Below are 25,373 nucleotides of genomic sequence, written 5' to 3'. Positions count from 1 at the left end.
ATTCTTTTCACCTTGTTTTATAACTGCCAGTCTCCTCTTCTGGGTATCTACTTGAAGGCAATTATTTTGTCTTGTTAAACTTTATATCCCTAGGGCTTATCAGTATCTGATATGTATTAGGCAGACAGACGTTTGTTAAATGACATCAAATGCTCTAAAGGACAGAGAATGAAAACATACAGAAAACAGTGGAGACCTTCAAAGACATTTCAATAGAAACACCCAGCCCCTGACCTCATAAAGGTCTTCCACTGCCCAACCATTGAAGGATCCCTTATATAATTTGAATAGACTTGCTTCTACAGGTCATGTTGAATGTGTGCTTTTTTATGGGACAGGTTTTCAGGCAATAGGATTTAATTTAAGAAAATGTCCCCAAAGGGAAGAAAACATAAGTTGGTTCTCTTTAAAACAGATGTATTAAAGAGACAGACCCTCAAGATCGTGGTTTTCCTCCTTCTAAGGCTACTGTAGGAGCTTGGATAAATCATTAAGGTAATGAAAGTCATGCATAGGTTCAGTAATAACTCAATGACTGTCCTCTAATTCATAAATACAGGTAATGTCAACTTATAAGAGTCTTGGATTCAGAAGTTGCTTTGGAATAAATATTCTTATAAGATATATAAGATTAGAGGCAGTCACAGCTCTAGGCCAGTCCCAAAACATCTATTCATCTTTCAATATACTTGAAACATGTTAGAGTACATTTTTTTTAACCACAATTATTAAAAACGTTTATGGGAAATAAACCTTGTTCCAACTTGAGAAATCAGGAACCTTATCTTCCTTCTTCCTCAACCCTGTAAATGGGGAAAGGAGCTACCCTGACCACCTGCTGCACAACTGGAACCCTCAACTACCTTTCCCAGTGAAATTAACAAATTAACATCTTCTTGTGCTTAAATCCCCCCACCCTCCAATCCTTCTAAGCTTGGGAGACAGTGGGCAGAAAAAAAGGAAAATAATGAGGTTCCTCACAGCAGTGGCCATTCCGGCCAGAAAATGAGGCACAGAGACAACAGAACTGAGTTTTATTAGGGGTTTCATTAAGGTTAAATCTCTAGGATTGAGAGAGTCATTTAAGGGGCACAAAGCCCATGAAGCCTCCTCAGATCTCATAGTGAACCACTGGCTCAGGTTCTTTGCTGGGATCGCCGCCTTGTTCCAGGTAGAGATTATTATAAGGATACTGCTTTGGCCCCTAAGGAAAAAACACAGGTCAGCCAAGAACATACATCCAGCCAATACCTGGCTATACCCCACTCTGAGTGAAGAATCACACACAGTAAATGGGTACACAGTAGTCTCTGGTCGGACCAAGCTGGGCTAGAACAGCAGGGACATCACTCCTCTTCCCTGCTCAGCCCAAGGCAGGAGAAAGCCTAGATTATAAGTGGTGCCCACACTGTGTGTGTGTGTGTGCGCACACGCGCGCGTGAGCACACATGTGAGTATGTGAGTGTGTATGTGTGTGTGAGAGAGAGAGGGGGCGGGGGAGGAGAGTGGAGAGGAGAGGGAGAGTGTGAGGGAGAGCTTTCTAAGTGAGACGATGCATCCATCCATCCCACTCTCTCTCGGGGTCGAGACAAACTCAATCTCCTTTAAGTCACTCAGCCTCTAATGGTTCCACCACTAAAGTGGCCTAGGAAATGAGGCGTGCAGAGCAGCAGTGGGGGAAAGCACAGAGGAGACACGGTTTGGATGTGCTTTAGGGGCTGCTGGCTTAACCAACAAACAGCTGTCAGAGAACACAGCTCAAGGGGAGGAGAAAAGGGTGATGTGCTTACAGAACTGAAAAATGGAAGAGCCACACTGCGTTTCTTGCTCTCCTGAAGTGAAGTTAGTGCTCACACCAGCCCTATGTGCACTCTCCAGGCTGGGGCCCCTGGGGCTCGGTGGGAAGGCTTGTGTCAGTGCACACAGACAGACCCGCTAACATTAGGACATTGATTATCTCTGCAGAGGTAGCACTGTGCAGCCAACTGCAAACACGCCAGCCTCCTCCTTTCAGTTCCTTGTCTTACAATCTATCCCACAGACTACTCCCAGATTAATCTTCCTAAAAACCTAGCCTTCATTATGTCATTCTTCCCGTCAAACCCAATGTGGCTCCCTGCTGCCTAGAGGCAGACCTAGTCATCACTGTATCCCCAACCCCTTGCACCTTCTGTACTTGGTACATGATAGGGGCTTCATAAATATTTACTGAATTAATGTGTTACTATACCATCAAGTCCAGATCTCTTAGTCATGCAATAAAAGATGCCCAACCTCACCTATCAACTCACTTCACAATATTTTTTAACACAGCAATTTCCACATCTGATTTCCCAGGACATCAGAATTACCTGGGAGCTTGTTAAATATCACTTCTAGAACCCCATTGTGGAGCTACTGAATTAGGCTCTCCAGATAATGGAGCCCAGGAATCTGAATTTTTAGCAGCTCTCCAGGTAACTAATCCATCTGGTTGTCTAGGAACTATTTTTAAGCCTATTCCACTCCAGCTAACTCACTCTCCTTTTCTTCATTCTGTTTTCTCTTGCCCTAAATGTTCTCTTCAATTTCTCCCCACCATCTAAAATGTATCTATATATTTTAGCATCTAATATAATCCTTCTCCTTAACAATAACTGATACTCCCAGCACATACATCCACTACACACATAGAAAGACAAAAACTGTTCCAAATTCCTATATGTATGTTCAAATGTTGCTCATGTCATTTATCTCAATTTTCTTCTTATCCAAATTAAACTTCCTTAAAGATAGTATATTTTCCATGTCCTTTACAGTCTCTAAAATATCAGTGGGTCTATGCTTGCAGTAAACACTTAATTGCTTCCAGTGTCCTATCAGAAGTGCCCTCCACACCAACACAGGGTAAGGGTTCAACTCTAGATTCCTTGATTCTACCTTGAAAGATCACTTGCTGAAATGTAATTGGTAAGCACAGTCTCTAAAGGGCAACTTTAAAGATGAGCTAGCTTTCCCATCCTCATTCTTCACCTAGTCCTAAACTGTTTCTTATCACTCAGACTGATCTGAGATGAAGGCAGGAGCAGTGCTCTGGTACTTGTACCAGGCCAATGGGTAAGGCCCCCTATAGGCCTTACCAGGAAGCCAAGCTTGGTATTGGCTGGATCCCTACTCCAGAGATTTTATTCCCGCAGGAAACAGGGCTAAGTAAATGTGGCTAAGGAAGCACCTCTCAGATACTCACCACAGGCTGGTAGGTGGGGTAAGTCTCCCCCATCCAAAACATGAACATCATGAAGGCCACAAAGCCGAAGAGCTGCTTACACATGAGATTCCAAGAAAGAGGAGTGGGGGACGTGTCCACACGGTTCCTGATATACATGTCTAGGTCCCAGTGTATCTGAGGCAGAAAGGCAGAAAACTGTCACATACTGCTCTTCCTGCAAAAGGCAAGCAGTCCAGAGTGATTAAGAGTCTTACATAAGGCTTGAAAGGCATTCTACTGCCCTGGGCAATATTCTGCGAGCCACACCTGAGATACTCTGGCCCACAGGACTGGATGCTAGTTTACAGCTAGGTTCGGCTGACCAGAGATAGCCCAATCGTGGAAGTTCGCAACTCTCACAATATAGAGCTCTCATTATTCCCAGAAGTCCCATTCCACGTGCCACACATGGACTCTCAGATCACTGGAGCTTGCTTCCTTAGGCAGAAAAACCTTAGTGTCCCTTGGGCAGAGAAATGCCATTTGAACTCCAGGAAGAATCCCCAGGAAGACATTAGGGAAAAGGAAGAAAAGTCAAATGGCATATGGTTCTCTCACCGGTTCACCCCAGTTCAACCGCAGATCTGGGTGGTCCCAGTCATACCACGGATCCCTCTCCTGCTGTGAGCGGTCGGGGAGCTTCGGGTAGTCGCCATACCTGAGAGACAGCAAGAACTTCTGGACAGGGCTCTGAGCAGCCTCAGTCAGAAAATTCAGTCTCCCCATCTCAGAGATGAGAAACCAAGTGACAGAGACAACTGCTTCACCTAAGGACAGAGGAACTGACCTTTAAATCAAGACCTCAACTTGTTCTCACTAAACACAGAACTAACCGCGCAGTCCAAATTCTTATTAAAAATTCATGTCAAACTCTGAAACATTTTAATGTATGTAAGCCTGTTATGATGTTATAGAGCTGGAAGGGAATTTATCAATCACTCTGTTTCCCTCATTAGAGACAGAAAATGAAACTGAAGTTTAGAGTCTGAACCTAAGGTTACTCAGCTAATTGGAATAAAAGCAAAAAGTGTACAGATTAGAAAAGCACTCTTTTCATAGCAACTGTGTTCCTCAACCAAGTTGGCATACATCTCCAGGTCTCAAACACCTCAGGGACTTTTTGCTAAGCTGGATTTTTCTTCAACAAATCCAGTTTCAATTTATACCGACTGCTACCGAGGCTGCTCATGTCCACGACACAATAAAAGACATAGGAAATGATGACAACTATACATGTGTCACAGAAACTGATTGGAAAACAACAAGACGAATAGGAGCTGCTGAAACCACGCTTGAAAGAGTGATGCTAACAGAAAATGAGGGTGACGGTAATCACCTCAGATAGTTAACCATAGGGATGTTATGGGGTGCGGGGGAATAACATCAACTGGAGTAAGGGAGTTGGCTATTTAATCTGCTTTACAGTTGCTATGATTTCCACAGCCCTGACAGCAAAGATAATTTTTTTTAAAAAGAGAGATGTACACATAAATACAGAGTAGTCCATCTACAAATAAGGTTCTCATGACAGGAGTCCAGCTCAGGCCTGATCACGTGCTTATATGACAGCACCTGAGCCCAGCAGATGCTCAATCTAAATGAAACCTTGCCCTCTGGATAGAGCCTAGGAAGGTTCCTGCTATTCAGAGGTCCTCACGGGAGCTATTAAAACCTCGGCTTCCTCATTTGAGGAAACAGCCTGAGCCAAGGAGAAAATTGAAGTCCTCTCGGCTGCAGCTGCTCACCCATCCCCTCCCACCTCTCTCCACCGAGAAATGCACCCACATCACTGATTCTGAGGGGTAAGGAAAAGGTTCGGGGAAAAGGGTCAGAGTAGAGCCACCCAACCCAGCCGACTTTCTCCCGTCACCTCTAGGTGCGGGCAGACCCTATCTCACCCCATGCCATCATCTTGGTACGGCTCGTAGTCTTCCACCCGCATATTATACTTCTTGGCGGCGGCAGCCCGTTCTTCTGGGGTCCTGGGGTAGGGCCCTGGGAGCATGTCCTTGGTAATATGGGAAGCTGGAGGGCAGACGAAGGCAGGTCAGAAGCGACCCCATTCTTCCTGCAGTTCTGAAGGCTTCACAGGCTGGAGCCCGAGACTTCGAGGGACCAGCAGACCCTCCACCCATTTTTCTGGATATACCAAGTCCACCTCCGCCCCTGCCCGGACCCGGCTGCCGCGGTCTCCACGATACCCACTATCCCCCCCGACACACCAAACTTCAGGTATCCCCTTCCCACACTGAGGCCTCGCCCGTTCTCGCGGACCTGTCCGTGCACCCAACGGCACCACGTTCCGGGATGCCCTTTGCAGCCATTGGACTCCCAGGACCCCAGCCCTGGCCGCCGCCATCTTCACCTTCTCCGCGTTTCACCCCGCGCATGCGCAAATGCCTTGTCACGGTGGCTGAACTGGGCCAAACGCGACGGGGAAAAGTCGTAAGGATTCAGTAACGGCTGGCTTTAAAGGTGCTGGGAAGCCAGCGCGAAGATGACAAGTTGGTTAGAGGGAGAGAGGGAAAGCGGAAAGGAGAGAAAAACAAGCAGGTCACTGCTTTGATATTTCGGATTATTATGTCCCTTTCCTCCCTCAGCTGATTTAGACGCATCCAGGGATAATGGGGTCTCAGAACCCGAGCATCTCAGGCGGACAGCTGACCCACCACTCCAGGAGGAGTACAAGTAAAATGAGCTTGTCTTAATCTCTCCTCTGACTGCTTGCCTTTTTCCTCTCCTTCACTGACACTTTCTCCTTCCATCCCCAAACGTGATCATTTATCAAATTCAGCCGTTGGTCTCGTTTGTTCTTGTACCGTTTTCCGAGTTAGTTGTCTCCTTCAGTTAGATGCAAGGTGCAACGCACAAATTGGCCCTGAGTTGGTTCCTGAGTTTAATTCCGTGTTTACATCCGAATGCCCCAGTCACCTCAACCTAACTAATGTAAAACCAATCCTATCATCTGAGCCCTCCTCAGATTTGCTTGGACTTGGATAAATGCATTTCAAGCTGGACCACAATTAACAAAAGGGGGATGAGGCATTACTGTTTGCGTATGAATATGTTTTCACTTTATTTACACAAGTGGAATTTGCATAACTTAAGCAGTAGAAATATATTTACAGGAACTTTTAAGGTGATCTCTGTTTTGGAGCAGAATCCATTATTATACACATTCTCAAATATGTATGAGAGCAATAAAAACTGATATATACTATACAGCATATGAATTTGGGTGAGAACTATTTCACAGCAACTTGCCCTCTTGTAAATGAGCATGTAATTGATGTTCAGAATGACTGGAGGACATCTGCACTCAATTAATAGCAAGCCCTGATCTAATTCAGTAAAGAAACAGAGTTGGTCTAAATTATTTATCTTTATTAAGATGTAATTCACCTACCATAAATTTCACCCCTTTAAAGTGAACAACAAAGTAATTTTTAATACATTTACAAAGTTGTGCAAGTATCACTACTATCTAATTCTAAAACACTTTCATTACTCCCCCCAAAAACCCCATACACATTAGAATATTCTCCTTATCCTCACCCCTTGGCAACCACTAATTTGCTTTCTGTCTCTGTGGATTTGCCTATTCTGGATATTTTATATAAATGGAATCGTATAATATGTGGCCTTTTGTATTTGACTTATTTCATTTAGCATAATGTTTTCAGGGTTTGTCCATGTGTTAGCATGTGCCAGTTCTTCATTCCTTTTTATAGCCAAATAATAGTTTATTATATGGATACAAAACGTTTTGTTTATAGATTCATCAGTTGATGGACATTTGGTTTATTTCGACTTTTTGACTAATATGAATAATGCTGCTGTGAACATTCTTGCACAAGTTTTTGTGTGGATGTATGTTTTTAATTCTCTTGGGTATATATCTAGTAGTAAAATTACTGGATCATAGAGTAACTCTGTGTTTAGCTTTCTGCAGAACTCCAAAACTGTTTTCAAAGAAGCTGCACCATTTTACGTTTCCAATAGCATGGTATGAGAATTCCAATTTCTCACATTCTCACCAACATTTATTGTCTGTCTTTGTTATTATAGCCATCCTAGTGGGTATGAATGGTATCTCATTGTGGTTTTGATTTGTATTACCCTGAAGACTAAAAATATTGTGCATCTTTTCATGAACTTTTTGGCCATAGTATTTCTTCTTTGGGGAAATGTCTATATAAATCCTTTGTCCATTTCTTAACCGGGTTTTCTTTACTGTGGAGTTGTAAGAGTTCTTTATATATTCTAGATACAAGTCCCTTATTAGATATATACTTTCTCCCATTCTGTGGATTGTCCTTTCGCTTTTTGATGGTGTCCTTTGGGACCCCATTTTTATCGTGAAAGGTGTTGGAGTTTGTCAAAAGCTTTCTCTGTGTCTATTGAGCTCATCATGTAGGAGTTTTTTCCTGCCTTCTATTAATATCATTAATTTTCAGAGGTTGATTAAACCTTGCATTTCTGGAATAAATCCCACTTGGTCATGGTTTATAATCCTTTTTATATGGTGCTAGATTTGGTTTGTTAGTATTTTGTTGAGGATTTTTCCATCTGTATTCATGAGGAATGTTGGTCTGTAGTTTCCTTTTCTTGTGATGTCTTTGTCTCATATTGGTATCAGGGTAATGCAGGCCCCCTAGAATGAATTGGGAAATGTTCCTCCTTCTTCTGTTTTTCAGAAGAGTTGTGAAGGATTGGTGTTAATATTTTTTTTTAATGTTTGGTAGGATTCATCAGTGAATCCATCTGGCCCTAAGCTTTTCTTCATGGAACATTAATGACTACTAATAAAATCTCTTTATTTTTGTTATAAGCCTATCAAAATTTTCTATTCTTAAATCAGTTATGATACTTTGTTCCTTTCTAGGAATTTGTTGGTTTAATCTAGGTTATCTACTTTTTTGGCATATATATATATATATATATATATATATATATATATTCCCTTGTATTCCTTTTTATTTTTGTAAAGTCAGTAATAATGTCCCTTCTTTCATTCTTGATTTTAGTAATTTGAATTTCTCGGTCTAATTTATTTCTAATTCCCAAAGTTACATATTAATATATTCTTGTAAAACTTCAAACATTGCACATAAAACTAAAGCCTTGAATGCCACCCCTAGGCCCAAACCCTCCACACAGGTAACACCATTATTAGTTTGGTGGAGCATTGGAGCATCATAGTTAATATGTAGCTGAATTACATAATTAGGCCAGTGTACTTCTACATAACAAATTACCATAAACTCAGCAACTCAAAACTACAATAATTATCTATTATGTTCCAAGAATCAGAAATCCAGGCTTGGATTAGCTGGATCTCAGCTTGGGTCTCACCAGACCAAAATCAAGGCATTGGTTGGGGCTGCTCTCTCATCTGAGGCGCTGTGTCCTTTTCCAAGCTCAGTGGTTGTTGGCTGAATTCAGTTCCTTGCAGTTGTAGAACTAAGGTCCCTGCTTTCTTGCTGGCTGACAACCAAGAGCCTCTCTCAGCTCCTGAAGTCTACCCATCATTCTCTGCCACATAACCGTTTGCTCCTTTAAGATCAACAGGAGATCTTCTGCATCTTCTAATCTTTATGACTTCTGTCTTTGACTTCTAGACCCAGATTTAAAGAGGTGGAGTGATTAGGTCAGGCCTACACAGGATAAATCTCCATTTTGATGAACTCAAAGTGAACTGATTGGGGACCTTAATTTTGCCACATAATGTCATATTTATAAGTGCTGCTTTTATTCGAGGGGAAAGACACATAGCTCATGTACATCATGGGATGGAAATCATTGGATCCATCTTAGAATTTGGCTGCCCACAGCCAGCCATAAGAACTGTCTAAGTAAGCAATAGAGGTAATTGATAGGGCCTTTTATAACCAACACATATTATTTGAAGATGTGGGATGCTCATGGTTGGCCACTAATAATAAAATTAGTCCGAGACAGCCAGCTTTATTTGTGAAACAAGGAAATAAAGGCTTGATTCTCTTAAAGAATAATAATAAAATTAGTCATGGCAAAAATGCCTTTAAATAGGATGGTGACATGGACAGAAAAATCAAGTGGTGCTAAGCAAAAGAAAACTGTCTTTGACGTCTAAAGAATTCAACTTGCTGTATATTCTTTGCCGAGGCCTTCAGTACAAACTTTGCCCAACATCTGACAATTGGTTTTCCTTCTGACTTCTTTAGGTCAAGTTTGCGTCTCTCCCCACTAAACTTGCCTCGTTCTTTGCTTGTTGTGTAGGCTTGGGCATACTGAGGCAGCAATAGTATTTTGTGAATTGTTTAACCAGATGATCACCCCAGTTCAGTGGGACTAACGACTAGTCAGTCTCCGGTCTTCTGGGCCGGAGCGTACGGCGTCGAGCTGCAGGTCACCATTGGGAGGCGCTCCTCCAGAGTTCGGCCGCGCGTTCTTAGCGTCTCTCGACCGCTCTCTCTTGCAGCCTATGTCTATGGTTTCCGTTGTGTTTTCTCCGGAATAGGCGGAGCTTCCGCTTCCGGTGGGGCCGTCCCTAGCGGCGGAGATGGCGGCGACGGCGGCGGAGGCCGCGGCCTCGGGCTCCGGGGAACCCCGGGAGGAGGCTGAAGCTCCCGGCCCCGCCTGGGACGAGTCCCAGCTGCGTAGTTATAGCTTCCCGACTCGGCCCATCCCGCGTCTGAGTCAGAGCGACCCGCGGGCGGAGGAGCTTATCGAGAATGAGGTAGGGGGCGGGGCCGTGTCCGAAGGGAGACGGGGGAAGGGACCAGGTTGAGAGGAGAGGTCAAAGGCTAGTGGTGATAGAAGTGAGGGGCTGGCCGGGCTGTGAGCTAGGGCCTAAGGGGAGATGGAGAAAGAAGCGAGGAGAAATGGGACTTGTGGGGTTCTGGTTAGCAGGAGAAATTACTTTAAAGTTGGGAAGTAGTTGAAATCTTGGGACCAGACCCCACCAGCTCCTTGGGACGATTTCATTTGTTTTTTTCACTTGCTCTTTTCACTTAGGAGCCTGTGGTGCTGACGGACACAAATCTTGTGTATCCTGCCCTGAAGTGGGACCTTGACTATCTACAAGAGAATATTGGCAACGGAGACTTCTCTGTGTACAGTGCCAGCACCCACAAGTTCTTGTACTATGATGAGAAGAAGATGGCTAATTTCCAGAACTTTAAGCCGAGGTCCAACAGGGAAGAAATGAAATTTCATGAGTTTGTTGAGAAACTGCAGGATATACAGCAGCGAGGAGGTGAAGAGAGGTAAGTTCCTAGATCATGGTTTTGCATTGAATCAAGGGCATCCATTTTTCTTTCTTGTACTTACTTGGCGATGTGTTCTCTAGTTTGAGAGATGATAGAATGACTAGACTTAAACTGTGGCTAAGTTTGTTGTCTTCATAAAGTGAGAGCCACAGTTGCAAACCAGACTCAGGTGAGTGAATGAAATGAGTTAAGTTGTTTGGATGTAAACCATGATGGGTTGCTAGATAGTCTGATTTTTTTTAGTTCTTATTTTTTATTTTTTTATTTAAGTGTGGTCAATTGACAATGTTAGTTTCAGGTGTACAGCAAAGTGATTCAGTTATATGTACATATATATGCATACATACATATACACACACACACATACACACAGTTTCATTTCCATTACGGCTCATTACAAGAAATTGAATATAGTTCCCTGTGCAATACAGTAGACTCTTGTTGTTTATCTATTATATACAGTAATGTGTAGCCAGGTAGTCTCATTTTTCAAGAGAAGCCAGAAACCAGGGTTTTTATTTAAAATCTCTTAAACTTCTAAATGTGGGCAACTAATTGAAATTTTTTTAAATGCTGCAAGGAGCCATTTAAAAATGTCTGTCATTGGATTTCCTGAGATGGCAGGTTTGCAGCCTTTGTTCTAAAATATTTGACTGGGGGCAGTACAGGCTGAAAAGTTGCATAGAAGAGGGTGTGGAAAATATTGATGTTCCGCATTGTATTTACGATACCAAAGACAACACACACACAAGGGAGTGATTCTTTCTACCTTTATCTCTATTTGTGAGGGCTGCTTTTTATGTAGATCCCAGGCAGCATTCAGTTTAGTACTGAAACATTGCCTCTGGGGAATTGCTGTCACTGAGTACTTCATGGTGAATGACCATCTCCGTGTCACATTTGGTGCCCATCCCTGGGCTTTTCTTCATTCTCCTGCCTCAGTTCTCTTCCTGATTCTGTTAGCAGTATGTGGCATAGTGAAGGGATTTGAAATACCCTTTTTTCCCAGTTTTGTGACTCTCAACAGATGTCATAATGATAGGACTTAGATCAAAAAAGTTTCCAGGATCTGAACTGTGATGGATTTGTTCTTTGTGTGTTAGAGAGACTGGTTCAGTTGAATTATCTCATGCAATAATGTCCTCAAATTTAACACAGTGCGCGTGCGCGTGCACACACACACACAACATTGAGAAGAGAGATTGATTTAAATGGTGCCAGTGAAGTGTAAATCTGTTGAATGAACGTATGCACTAGAATGAGCATGAGATAAGACACATGAATTCCCTGGTTCCTCAGTCACTTTAAGTTTCTTGCTTCCCATAGCAAGAGCATTTTGCCTTACTAAGTTTGAACTATGAGTGTAGTCTGTGCTTTATGGGTGGTTTAAGGAAAATTTTTACTATGCAAGTTTTGCCCTACCAACTGACTTTTGCACCAGCCAACTCCATTGTATAATTGTACAGGTTACTATGATTCTGAGGTAAAGGGTTTTAAGATCCTATTTGAGCTATTTTGAGCATTTACTGTTAAGGTTTAACAGGAATTGTCGAGATTCATGTTTGGAAAATATGAATGTTGAAAAATAGTTGTATGAACATATGTACATTATAATATCTGAGGAGAGTTCCAAGGATGCATTCGAGTCTTGAGGGTTCCGTGTCCCCAAAAAGCTAGCTATTTCCAGCTTACCAAGATCTTTCATTAACGTTGGGGTAGAGATCATGATTCCAGGCAGTGAGATCGCTTTGAGCCTTTTGAAGTAATGTCCTCAGGACCTTGACAGGGCTATTTCTGTCTCTCTTCTTCATGTTTGCCCCCTGATTAATGTTTCTGGTGGAGCTTGATCAAGTGTGTCTGGGTTTTCATATCTCTTAAAGTAACTTCTGACCTTCCTCAGGTGTATTAGGAGCCCTGGGCCTAGTGAGATATCTTCTCCTTCGGCTTCTTTAGGTGGGTGGCTGAATCAGTTAAGATAAACTAGGCTTCAGGCCAGAGCTCCGGGACTTGAAGCAACAATGGTTTATTTCTCACTCGTGCTACAGGTCCATCGCAGGTCACCTGGAGACTCTTCTCTTACAACATCTTTTTCACTTTGGGACCGAGATTGCCCCAGCAGTTACTGTCTGAAACTTTGCAGTTACTGTGGCAGAAGGAAAGAAATGTGGTGGTAGGGTGTACTGGTTCTTAAAATTATAGTTTGGAAACAGCACAGGTCACGTCTGTGGACATTTCATTGGCCAAAGCAAGTTAAATAAGCAAACTTGGCTTCAAGGAGGTACAGAATAACTCTCCCATAGGGAGGGAACACTCGAACAGTAATACAGTCTGCCACAGTGGCCATCAAGGACCAATGGGGATGTCTTGGGCCCTGAGAGTCTCTGGAACAAGGTTGATTCATCATTCTAGGGTCTGTGGATAGGCTTTAAGGAATCTATGAAATTATATGAAAGTTCAGTGCGTATGTGCATTTTTATGGGGAAGCTTCCTTGGATTCTTTTTTTTTTTCTTCCTTGAATTCTTAGAATTCATGCTGTGACCCAGAAAAAGTTAAGAATCACTTCCTTAAAATACAAAGTTTGATGTTGAACAGAGTTCAAAGAAGGATAGGTAAGGATTCAGTTCTGTGAGAGCCCCAGGACTGCAGCTGTTCTCTGTAGGAGATGCTGGTGTGGGTTTGGGTTTGGATTTCCAGGTGTAGGGAAGCCAAGCCAGGGGCAGTGTGTACGTGCACTAATGGGATTTTCCTCTTGGGGAACATAGGTTGTATCTACAGCAAACACTCAATGACACTGTGGGCAGGAAGATTGTCATGGACTTCCTGGGTTTTAACTGGAACTGGATTAATAAGCAACAGGGAAAGCGTGGCTGGGGGCAGCTGACCTCCAACCTGCTGCTCATCGGCATGGAAGGTAAGAAATCTTTGAGAAAGCAGCATGGTTTGGAGTCATATGAACTGATTTCTTACACTCTCTCCACCACTTTGAACAAATCATGTGCCTTTCTTAAGCTTCACCTCCTCGTTTGTAAAAGGAACACATTAATACCTTATAAATAGCTATGAAGATTAAATGAAATAACATATGTCACGTTTCTAAGCTAGTTTCAGGCACTCTAGAAAGAAAATTCCTCTTTCCCTTTTTCAGCTTCTGTGTAAAAAGTATACACAGAACTTCTGAGCATATACTTAGATATTATGTATTTCTTTAAAATACTGCTATTCTCTATTGGATCTATCTATGTATTCAGATTTTTATCCCAGTAGAAGAGGGAAACTTACTTTTCAACATAAATTGAACCTTATCTTTCGAACAGATAATACATTCAGGGGGTTAAATTCAAAAGGTATAAATAGGTATGTAGAGATAAGTCTCTTCCTCCTGTTTCCTAGCCTCCCAGTTTCCCTCCTTGGAGATACCTCCTGTTATTAGTTGCTTGTGTTATCCTGCTAGAGGATTTTTTCCTTCGTAAGCAAATATGTGAATCCTTTTTTTTCCTTTTGAATAAAAAGAGAAGCCATTAAACTCCAATCAGAAGAAGGAGAGCTACTTACCAGCCAGGGTCATTGTCTCATTCTTATTTTTATTTCTGTCACTAGCTTCTGTCACTGCCAGGCCCATAGTAGGTACTTAGTAAATGGTGAATAAATTGGGTTGAACAAGGAAGCAGAGTAATTATTCATTGTCATTCACCCATAGGCTCTGAAGTCTCTTCTCCCACTTTAATTATCCTTTCTTCAGATTTGGATCCTTTGTTCCCAGGATCAATAGAGTTTTCCAGAGGTGCAGCCTATGAATTGATCCTTCACCTGTCCCTTTGAAACCAACTCTTGGTTAACCTGCCAGCAGCCAGTTTTTGTTTACTTGACTGAGTTTTTATGTTGCCTTCCTATCCTGTAGTAGAGGGCAGGGAAGCAAATCCCTCAGAGATGAGAGAGCAAGTTTCCTTTGAGGGTGCACGTGGACTCTCTGCACTTAAGAAGGCAGCTGTCTTGACCCACCCAGACAGACAGACCTGGGGAATGTTTTCTAAGCTCCGTGCCCTGCAGAGGGCCCTTCAGCTCTCAAGGATTGTACAGAGGATACAGCCCCAGTGTTATGGAGTAGATGGAGCATACCTGCACTAGGGCAGAACTAATTCAAGATGACATTTTAAATAATTTGCCTTATTCAGAGTATGCGGCACTCTTTGGGAATCTGATATGCTTCCCCCCAATGAAATCTGTAAGCCAAGATGGTGTAAAATGAAGAAGCAGTTACCTTAGGACACATCTCTTGCTAAAGGATACACAAAATAAATCAAGATAAAGCACAGATGCTCACAGACACATTTCATAGCTACAGTGGTTTGATGCTAAGATGCCGAGTATAGTTCTTGGGGAAGGAGCTTGACCGTGCCACTTTCACTGCTTGGGAACACTACCTCTATAATGGCTTGCTGCAAAACAAACTGAATGATGTTTTTGCTTTTTGCCTTTTTTCATAAAAACAGAAGTCCTCTTTGGATTTCTTTCAGTTAGCAAAAACAGATACTAATGTAGGTCTTTCATAAAAGCTGAGTGGTGTAAAGCAAACTTTTGAAAAGTGGGGCATATTTGTATAAGTATATTACTTTGCCCAGACTTACATCATTTTGATGTGCAGTTGCTTCCAATAAGGGCAGCAGCCGTCATTTAAGAAAGTCTGCTTTGCTAATTGATGGTAAACTCTTAGCCAGTGATGGTTACTACTAGGTGTATTGCCCATTAAAAGTGTAACACCTAGTTTGCCGAGGGTTGTAATTACATTCTCCCTGATTTTGCCTGAAATTTTGATTTGGAACCCTTTGCTGACAGGACAGGCTGGGTTTTTCTCCAGCACTGGGGCCTGTATTCCAGCCTGTGCAGTAGAGCTACTGCTCTGAATAAGAAAATGTCGTTCTTCCTACAGGAAATGTGACACCTGCTCACTATGATGAGCAACAGAACTTCTTTGCTCAGATAAAAGGCTACAAGCGATGCATTTTGTTCCCTCCGGATCAGTTTGAGTGCCTCTACCCATATCCTGTTCATCACCCATGTGACAGACAGAGCCAGGTGAGCCTGTGTGGTGTGAGGAGGGTATAGAACTCCTTTGGGATCCAAGGCCAGCATGCCTTTCCCCTTCCCAATGGTGCTATGCCAGGTTTGGACAAACTCAGAGGATAATTTCACAGTGTAACTTATGTATTCCAGACCCCTGTGGTGGTCCCCAGATATTTATAAGCATCAACAGCCCCATAGAGCTAATTCTGGAGAGCAGACCCCATCATTGATGCCGATGGACTCTGATTGCTCTGTTTGATTGGATTATATGTACATTCATGGGACAAAATGTGTATGTTTCCATTGGGTTTAATAATTGTTTTCTTTTGTCATGGACGCTACTACTTTCTGATAAGGAGAATGATGAATAGAATTGAGATGTCATGTAATGTCTTTTCTGAATCTAAGTGAGGTATATGGTTGACTTTGTGGCCAACCAGAGAGGTCCTCTCTTTTCTTGAGGAGAAAGCTACTTCACTACCTGTGTAGGAGTCTTTGCTGGTTAGAATCTGTGTTTGGGAGAAAGTTTGTGAAGGTTGAATCCTAATTCTTCAGATGTGCAGACCTTGAGTAGGTTTTCTGATCTGCAAGCTGTGATGATTGGCATCTGACCTCAGGAGCACTGCTAAAGACTTTTTTAAAGCCATCTGTTTTGACTGTCAAAGTTACTAGCATATAGTAGTTACTGATAAAAATTTGGTGATTGACTGATTTTTTTTTTTTTTTTGAACCTCTCAGGTGGACTTTGACAATCCTGACTACGAGAGGTTTCCCAATTTCCAGAACGTGGTTGGTTACGAAACAGTGGTTGGCCCTGGTGATGTTCTTTACATCCCAATGTATTGGTGAGGACGGGACCAGAACTGGGGACTTCTGGGGAGCTTTCTTTCCCATTCCCTGGGAAACCTTATCTGTGTCCCTTCTTTTGAGTTGTGGCAAGATTGGTCTTGTGTGATCTGCAGGAAAGTTGGCATATCCAGATGGTGAGCATTCTGAACATGGGAGAAATGACAACCCTGTCTCTAGATAAGATGAGAGTTCCTCAAGGTCAAAGAGATCCCAGAGGTGTGAGACTGGAGAAACTGTTTTTGATGCTTCACTTGTTGGAGACCAAACACCACTGCCTCTAGCCCCAGGGTGTGCTTGATAGGATGAGTGTGAAGATACTGTCTTAATTCCCTTGGCTGGACTCTACCTAGTTTTCCATCTGAAAAATACTGTTGGCAAACAGGAGCCTGTTTATTTTCTTGCAGGTGGCATCACATAGAGTCCTTACTAAATGGGGGGATTACCATCACTGTGAACTTCTGGTATAAGGTGAATATGGGTTTTTTTTCCTAGGTGGGACTGGGGTGAGGTAGGTGTAATTATTTAGGGGGCAGGGTGGGGAGGTTGGCTATCTCTGGAAGTGATTCTCAGGTCTTTAGGATGACGTAGAGGGATGGGAATGAACCGGGTTTCATAAGGGAGGATGGTGCTAGAATCAGTGGGTGACACCGATGCCTGCTAAAGACGTTTCCTGAGCTACTGCTTCTTTTGCAGGGGGCTCCCACCCCTAAGAGAATTGAATATCCTCTCAAAGCCCATCAGAAAGTGGCCATAATGAGAAACATTGAGAAGATGCTTGGAGAGGCCTTGGGGAACCCACAAGAGGTATGTGGTTGCCCCAAGGTGGCACTCCTGTGGCTCAGTGGGCAGAATGACCAAGGAAAGTCAGGATTAATGTCACATTCTCTATAGCTCTTCTGTTTCAGTATCTGATGTCCTCTCTCTCCATAGAGGTTACGGATATGTTCAAAAAATTCTTGTTTTCTGGTGAGAGCTGGGCCAATTATAATCTGTTCCATGCTAGTAGTAATGTTCCCCGTGGGGCTTGTGTGCCAGCTGGGGACCCCTGAGGGGATTCTTCTGGAACGGGAAGCAAGCAGTAAAGCATCTCCTTGTAGTCTCCCAGCTGTGTCAAGGCTGCTGTAGGTAATATTGAGACCTTCCCACGCAGGTGTGCCAGTGGCCCATCAGGTAAATGGGGGATGTTTGTATTTGTAGTGCTCTTGCCTCCATCCTGTGGATAGCCTCAGCATCCAGAGAACCTGTGAGGTTGGGAGATAGCACCAGCCCCAACTGCCAGTGACCTTTCCAGAATATGGAGGCATTTAACATTCATAAGGCGCAGACAAATACTCTCGGGTGTTTGAGGATTATTAGCTCCTCTGACCTGTCAGTTTGGTGCTGCTTACAGATAAATGTAAGGTATTGTGAAAGGGAAGGTAGTATAAGACGGACCCAGAGGAGAGGGCCATGCCCCAGAATACTGGGTAGACCTCCAGGAAGAGAGTTGGTTAGAGGGTTTACAAAATTGAATGAAAGCCTTGTCCTTGTCCTTGGCTGGACATCAGTGTCTCCAGACACACCCTGTCCAGCTCCAGGGCCAGGGGACAGGCAGTTCTGACTGGCTCCTCATGTCTTTTCACAGGTGGGGCCCTTGTTGAACACAATGATCAAGGGCCGATACAACTAGCCTGCCAGGAGTCGAGGCCTCTTGCCAGGTGACTGCTAGCCCGTCCACACCGCTTCATTGATGAGGACAGGAGACTCCGAGCGCTAGTATTGCACGCTGCACTTAATGGACTGGACTCTTGCCATGGCCCTAGAGACAGGTGTTCTGGGCAAGGCAGGGTGGTTGGCATTTCCGCTCCCATTCGGAGGGACTTCATACCCTTGCCTCTGTGCCCCAGCACCTTCCCTCTCTGCCCCCTAAAGTCCTGCATTCAGTGTGTGGAGTCCCCAGTTTCTGGTTGTCATCACGTCTGTGTGTCAGTCTGTCAACCTTGGGATGTGTGTGCATGTGTATGGTTGCACACGCGTGTATGTATTTGTTCCTTGCTCCCTCATTCTGAGTCACGATGCCACTTCGGGCTCTCAGCTCTGTCTCCTGCAACTTCAGTGCCTCAGCCTGAGAGAGAGGAGATGCTCTTGGACGCCCACTACATCTGGGCTGCAGGGCCACAGCTGTCCTAACCGTGAGGTCAGTTTGCCTCATCCCAGTTTTCACAAGAGTCAGCCTCTAGGCTGGTGGGAAAGGCTGGTGGGACTGTAATGGGGAGAGGGGAGGGAGGCTTGCCTTTGACAGCCTAGATAGCATCCCAGGACAGTGAATTAGGATTCCAGCTTAGACCTTCAAGCTCAAGCCATACACAGAAAAGAACCTTGGGACACAGGAACCAAGGATTGTGCGTAACTTTGAAATTACAGACACATCCACCTTCTCTCTTTCAACACCAGCTCCTGCTCTCTGTCCTGGGTGCCAGGGGAGTCCTCTTAGCAGTGGCTTCTCTAGGTTCGAGGTGTGCAAGCCTGTGTGTGGATATGTGTGTGGATGTGCTGTGTGTGTGCATGTGTGTCCACATTGGCCTGCCTCTCTTCTCACCAAGTTTCCCAACTGTTTAACCTTGTCCAGTGGAATACACAACAGGAGCCTCAAGGCAGTCCTACCCGACCTAGACTAAAGCTTTTAAAGTCATTTTTAGCCATTGGATATTGGTCAGGTCTCACTGCAACCTGCCTGAGGCTGACCACCTGGAGTCTCCAAGTCCTGTGACCTTCCCTGCCCAGGCCACATCCTCTACGTCTGCGGAGCTTCCTGGCTGAGTAGACAAAATGGGGTCAAGCTTAGGCACTAACTCACCACCTGTCATCCACCTCATGGCAAGGGCAAAAAATACAGCCTTGCCTCCTAAAGCCAGCGCCTCTGCCAGACCCCACTGTAGTGCTTCACAGACACCCTCAAAAGTCAGGGCAACTCGTGGAGCACAAAAGTGGAATTTCTTTTTCTGTTCATAGCTACTCATGGGAACCCCTCTCAGGGCTGCAGCTTACAGCTGTGCAGCTGTGCACTGCACAACTCAAGGGCCATCATTCACATCTGTTCAGTGGAAGTGGGCCTCTGGAATTGGGCAGTGTGGTGACCCTGCGCCTTCTCACCTCCACTCCCATCTCCATGCCCCCTCTCTCTGGAGGAAAAGAGGATGTGGAAGTCTGTGGGTTTCTTTTTTTCCTTTTTTTTTTTTTTTTTTTTTTTGCCAAAGGTTTACTTCCAGTGTCTGAGCTGTGGGTCTTACCCCCAGAGCTCAGTTTACAGTTACAGTGCACTAATGGACTGAGAGGATGTGTGTGTGCATGTACGCACCTGTGTGTATTTTGGGGAGGGGTGTTTATTTTTAGTGCCCCATTCTGGGGCTCTCAGATGCCGTGTGGGTGTGCAAACATGGTACCTTCTCAAGTGTAGTTCTTTCAAATATAGCCAATGCTGGAAAATGTGATTGTGGTGATCTCCATCCCTCCATCTCTTTTGGGAAAGAGGAGCGCAGCAAAGACAAGGCAGACAGGATAAAATTGACCACAGCCACAGTCATTTGTGAAAGGCAGATAATTTTTGTTCTCCCCAGGAGGTCTGCTGCACTCCTGGCTCATTCCTCAAAGATGTGGGTGATGTGTGGTAGGGAGGCATGTGCCACTCAGCTAGTCCTCTCTGGTGGCTGTGCTGACACAGGTCTGACTGAGGGAGAGGGATCTTCACAGGATGGGTCCTAATCCTTGGGAAATATAATAGTGACCCCTGATTAATAGACACCTGATACGTGCTTAGTGCTTTTACCTTTGTTCCTCACTATCCTGCAAGGTAGGTATTCTCATTTTACAGCTCAAGAGTAAGTGATTAGAGGCAGTCAGGATTCAAACCTAGTTTGGCTGTAAACCCCTTGCTATTCCTTGCCACCAGACCATGTTGATTCTCCTGCCTTACCTCATTTGGACAACAGTCGATCCTCAGGTCTCACCCACTGGACAGTGTCTACTGCAGACAGGCTTAGCCCAAAAGGATATAGGAGATACAGCTAAGGGCAAGAGCTCTTCTGGGCTCCAGCTGAAGACTTCTTGGGAAAACTGCCATGAAGCCATATTACAAGAAGAGTTCTGGAGGGAGTTCCAGAACTCTAGAACTGAGTTCTAGGTCCCACTGCATTACTTTTGTCCTTGAGTAGGTCTGATAACTCCTCCCAGTGTGCTCTGCATGTGTAGAATTGAAGATTCAGACCTAGAAGTTCACTGAGAAGTTTGATTCATGTTCTGTGGCCTCCTTTTCCCCCAGTGAAGAGACTGAGGCTTTTCCCTACACATGCCTAGGTTAGGGCTGTTCAGGTTCATATTCTGCTTGTAGCAGAGAAAACATTTCTGCTCTTGCTTATTATCCTAGCGGGCAGCATGCAGGTAGACACACCAAGGGAAGATGGGGGTTTGGGCCTGTATGAGGGTCAGCCATATTGCAAGCTCCTATTTTTACACCAGCAGGTATGGAGGAAACTACTCTTTGGCGAAGTCAAATATTTGTTGGGGGGTTGGTGTTTGGGGGATGGAGGAGGGGCTGTTCTGGGCATCAGTTGAGCAGATGCCCAGGATGCCTGGGGGAGACCAGCTTCCCCTACAAATCAGAGCTCTAAATTACAAGGTTTTTACCAACGTGAACAGTTGGGGGACGTCGTCTGCTCTCATTTGCGTAATGGTTTCTGTCACTGGTGATTAGACACAGGATGAAAGAAAAGAAATTTGACAATTAGGAATGAGCAATCATTAATCTGAATCTGTTAGGAGACAGAAAGGGGAAGGATCCTTATCAATGGGCCAGCCTAGTGTGGGGAGACCCTCCCTCTGTCCCCCAGAGACTGTGGGGCCACATATCTTGTCATTCCCACAAGCAGGCTGAACTGGTATGTCATAACAAAGGCGTGGTGGGCCCAGTCCCCAGCCTGAAGTGGATACAGGGACAGACAGACAGGCATGAGCCAACAAAAAGATGGGTGTCAAATGCAAGTGATAGCACAAAAAATAGCAATAGAATGGTTTTGACGTGTTTGCTGTTTGTGGAAAATTTTTCTAATCAACGCTCCAGATATCCCGACCTGTGACAAGTACGTGTTACATTCCAACACGGCAGGGTGTGGAGAAAACCTGCTCTTTATCCTCCAGGAGTTGGAGAGGAAACTACACAAGACACCCACAGGTTGTGAAGCCATGTATTGTGCATTTCAGACACTGGCAGGCTTGAGGCCAAGGGGTCCGTGGTTAGTGAGGCCTCCAGAGATGTGTGAGAGGATGGAACCTAGAGGGTCTTGGACAGTGGAGAACCAGTGAGGGGGGTATTGAGCAAGAGACTCCCCAGGAATGGGGGTGGGGCTGGGGCTGGCCAGCCAGAGGGGAAGAACTGAAGTTTATGTTTCCATCTAAATGCATCTGTGTGCGTTAGGGTCCAGCAGTTCTGGGATGGTGGGTGTTTTGTGAATGACTCCTCATTTCTCTCAGGTGTCTTTGGTGATGCTGGAAGCCACCAAATTTGGCTGACTTACGCATTTCAGTGTTTGTTGAAAGGGAAACAGTATATTGAGTAGTCACGTGTCAGGAGTGGACGTCTTAGATGAGGAAGGCCCTGGAAGCTGGGGTAGCAGGAGAAAGGGACCAAAGTTCAGCTTGTACACCCAGACTGTCTCCTCTCCCATAGGTGTTTAATACAGTAGCTGATTAAAGAAGTTAAAAACACTGTGCCTTGCCTTCTCCACCTAAAATCTGGTCTTCGGGTAATACTTCAGGAAGGAGCATGTGTCCTAATGAGAAACAGTCTTAACAATCTAGTGTTTAAAAGCATGGGTTTGGGAGTCAGATGTATTTGGTTTGGATTTCTAGTTTTGCTACTTTGCAGCTGGGTTTGGCCTTTATTAACTTGACCTCTCTGAGCCTCAGGTTTCCCCAACTATGATAGTTGTGTAGGGGAAGTGGGGAGTTGAAAATATCTACCTCAGGGCTGATGGATTGAAGCAATGTTTGTAAAGCTTTAGCACAGTGCCTGGCAAGCACTTAATAAATGGCTGTGGTGGTGGTGGTGGTGGTGGTGATGATATTTATTATGTGATTTATTCAGAAATGATTTCACAGCAGATTTCGAGTGATTCCTTCCCTCTAAAGAAAAGCATAGGAAAGAACAAGGAAATTATACTGGAGAAACTCTTACTGAGTTGGGAGCAAACAGAAGAGCTTTCGTATCTAAACCTGTTCTAGAGGGAGGGAAGCAGAAGAGTCTGATGCTTTCTGCTTGGTCAGCCAGACTTTACTGTTCTTCACACCAGCCCAGGGCTGGCCATCAGGTGCAAGCTGGCCTTACACTGTGAGGGGTGAAGGCAGCTGAATGAGTTCCCCTTACACTTGGAGAAGCTGTTGCCAACCTCATATCGTGAAACACTGTGGCAGTCAGATTAGGCCCCCTTGGTTCAGTTTCATTCCATGCCCTTCCATATATTTAAGTTAAATGTGTGTTAAGATTATTCTAGGACAGAGGGGGCATTCAGAAAAGTATAAGATTGGGATCTTAATAGCTACCATTTGTGAAGCACCCTGGAGCATTTCTGTTCCAGACTCAGAACTAGTCTCTACCCACGTATTCTCAGTTCACTGGTGGCGGCTAGGAGGCAATAAGTGTTACAGGGCCACAGAGAAGCACCTGACAAGCTCGGGTGTCCACAGTAGGCTTCCTGCAAGAAGTAACGTAGTCTTAAGTATCTGGAAGATAACCAGGGGTTGGGAGTAAGTAGTAAAAGGCATAGGTTTCTCCTCTGGCTCCTCTCTCTCCCAGTCCCAAAGCAAAAACTCCGTTCCTCCAAGTTTAAGGGTATTATGAATCACTCCTAGGAAGGAGCCAGACAGTAGACCCCAAAAGAAGAAAACCCTTTGGTTAGCCATAGAAGCCTTTGAAAATCATTTTGGTTGTCAGCCCATTTTTGTCCTGGAATGCAGATGGATTGGACTTGCTCATTTTAACCACTTCACTGTCTGCCTCCTCGTTAGACTGGCTGCAGTCTGGCCTCTGGAGTTTCACCCTGCTACCCTGCTTGGAGAGATGCTGGATTCAGTTACTCAGACATTAGCCTGTGATGTACTCTGGCACCTGGGATTCTCAGCCTCTTCCACACCAAGATCCCACTGATCTCTTAGGTTCTGCCCCCACCCCTAGCCACTTGCCTCCTTCCCACTATGAGTCACACCTCTCTGCAGCTCCCTTCTGGCCACTCACATCATCTTGCCTCTGACCCTGGTCTCCAGCCCCATGGGTGAAGAAGACCCCTCTCTAGCTGGTGCCAAGCCATCTCTGGACTGCAGGCCATTCTGTAGTCACCTTGCAGTCACCCCTTTGCTTCTAGATTTCTTTGGCTCTGAGTCTTGGAAGCCTTTTCTTTGGCCCCAGAAAATGTTGCTGTGTTTTATTTAGTTTGCTTAAAACTTGGTCATTGAGGTCAGTCCTGGCCTTCAGGGAAGCTCTGCTGCTTAACTCCAAATCCAAGCTACTTCTGGGCTAGGTTTTTATTACCTCTTGAATGTATAGTGTGGTGCAGTATAAGGTAGTGGTTGAAAATGAGGGCTTTGCATATTTGGCTTTGAATACTAGATTTGACACCCTATGTGACATCGGGCAAATGACAGACTGCCTGAAACTCAGCTTCATATGTAAGGGGATAATATCACCTACCTTGTCAGGGTTATGTAAAATAAAGTATGTAAAGAAAGGCTTAGTAGAGTGACATTTCATAGCAAGGGCTTGGTTGTCATTGGCTTCTTGTGGCCCCAGCACTTGTGTCTTCTAAAGCCTTTACTTCTCTTCCCCATCTAGCTTTTTGACAAAAGCCCTGCTCTTACTCCCAGAGCAAGTCTAGTTGTCAGGTCATGACCAGAGCAGAGGTATAAGCATAAATTTCCTGTTCATGTTACCAGTCCCTGCCCCTTCTCAGTGACCTCTGACTCACAAGGACCCTATTATACCGCCATCACTGGGGAATGATCTTACAAAATTTCTTTTCTATAATATTAAAAATACCTGAAACACACTGTCACTGAAAATAGAAGACATTAGACCTGCTGCCACCAAGGGTATAAGAGGTACTGGAGGTGTGTGTGGTCTGGTGGCACAGCAGGCGGGGACAAGGGAGACAAGGGGGTTGGCACGGGGGCTGCCGTGCTAGTCTAGAGGCAGCAAGGCCATGGGCTTGCAGAGTTTCCCTCCAAGTTTTTGAGCTTTTGACCATGTTTGAGCAAAAGCCCACCCATCTCACAGTCAGCGTGGCCATTGTTCTCACAAGGGTTCATGTGATGTCTTTGACAAGAACGGAGGCGTTAGATGTGACTTCTGGGTTTGAATCCCTACTGGTGCTTCCTAACTATAACCTCTTAACCTAAGCCAAGTCTCTAGGTTTCTGCCACTTCACCCATGAGGGGTGGGAAATAACACATGGCTTGCAACATTGTTATGAGAGTTTGTGATGATGTTTTAAAAACACCAATTCAGGAGGGCACCCAGGAAATGATTTTTTATAGTCTGGGTGACTTTGGCACATTTGTCTCCATGCTTCATTCCCCTCATCTTTAAACGTGGGTAATACTACTACTACCTTCCTTACAGGGTTGGCGGGACAATATGTGAAAATGCTGTCTAAATTGAGTACTATATGTTAGTTGTTGGGTATTGGTTGGGGTGGGGGTTTAGGAAAGCTTTTCCAGAGTTGGTGGGCTTTAGAATTGTAAGAGTTCACAGATAAGAGCCTTGCACATTTCCAGCAGGAAACAAACAAAAGCAGCATTTCTCACCAAAACGCTGTCCTTTCATTCTGCCAGCATTTGATTGGTAAGGATTTTGTTTTGGTTTAAGAAGGAAAAGCAGTGTGCTGAGAAAGGACATAAGTTTTGGGGTTTCCTGGACTACGTTTGAATCTTGGTTTCA

General features: G+C 44.5%; 2 protein-coding genes across 2 annotated transcripts; one reads left to right on the top strand and one right to left on the bottom strand.

Moving 5' to 3' along the window:
• Positions 1-1,017: 1,017 nt before the first annotated feature.
• NDUFB8 (NADH:ubiquinone oxidoreductase subunit B8) lies at positions 1,018-5,675 on the bottom strand. The gene is made up of 5 exons (XM_010971040.3): positions 5,522-5,675; positions 5,146-5,272; positions 3,806-3,905; positions 3,227-3,382; positions 1,018-1,204 (listed from the first exon to the last, which is right to left on the bottom strand). The coding sequence occupies exons 1-5, from the start codon at positions 5,604-5,606 to the stop codon at positions 1,112-1,114; spliced, it is 561 nt and encodes a 186-aa protein (XP_010969342.1). The 5' UTR covers positions 5,607-5,675; the 3' UTR covers positions 1,018-1,111.
• On the top strand, positions 5,661-18,388 carry HIF1AN (hypoxia inducible factor 1 subunit alpha inhibitor). Its single transcript, XM_010971039.3, has 9 exons — positions 5,661-5,800; positions 9,750-9,968; positions 10,247-10,497; positions 13,264-13,412; positions 15,429-15,574; positions 16,301-16,407; positions 16,816-16,879; positions 17,105-17,215; positions 18,036-18,388. Exons 2-9 carry the CDS (start codon positions 9,792-9,794, stop codon positions 18,078-18,080), a joined length of 1,050 nt encoding a protein of 349 aa, XP_010969341.1. The 5' UTR covers positions 5,661-5,800; positions 9,750-9,791; the 3' UTR covers positions 18,081-18,388.
• Positions 18,389-25,373: the final 6,985 nt, after the last annotated feature.

The sequence above is a fragment of the Camelus bactrianus genome, chromosome 11 (assembly GCF_048773025.1).
Source record: "Camelus bactrianus isolate YW-2024 breed Bactrian camel chromosome 11, ASM4877302v1, whole genome shotgun sequence".
Lineage (NCBI taxonomy): Eukaryota > Metazoa > Chordata > Mammalia > Artiodactyla > Camelidae > Camelus > Camelus bactrianus.
Note: the sequence above shows the minus strand (reverse complement) of the source record. Positions and strands in the feature narration are given on the sequence as shown.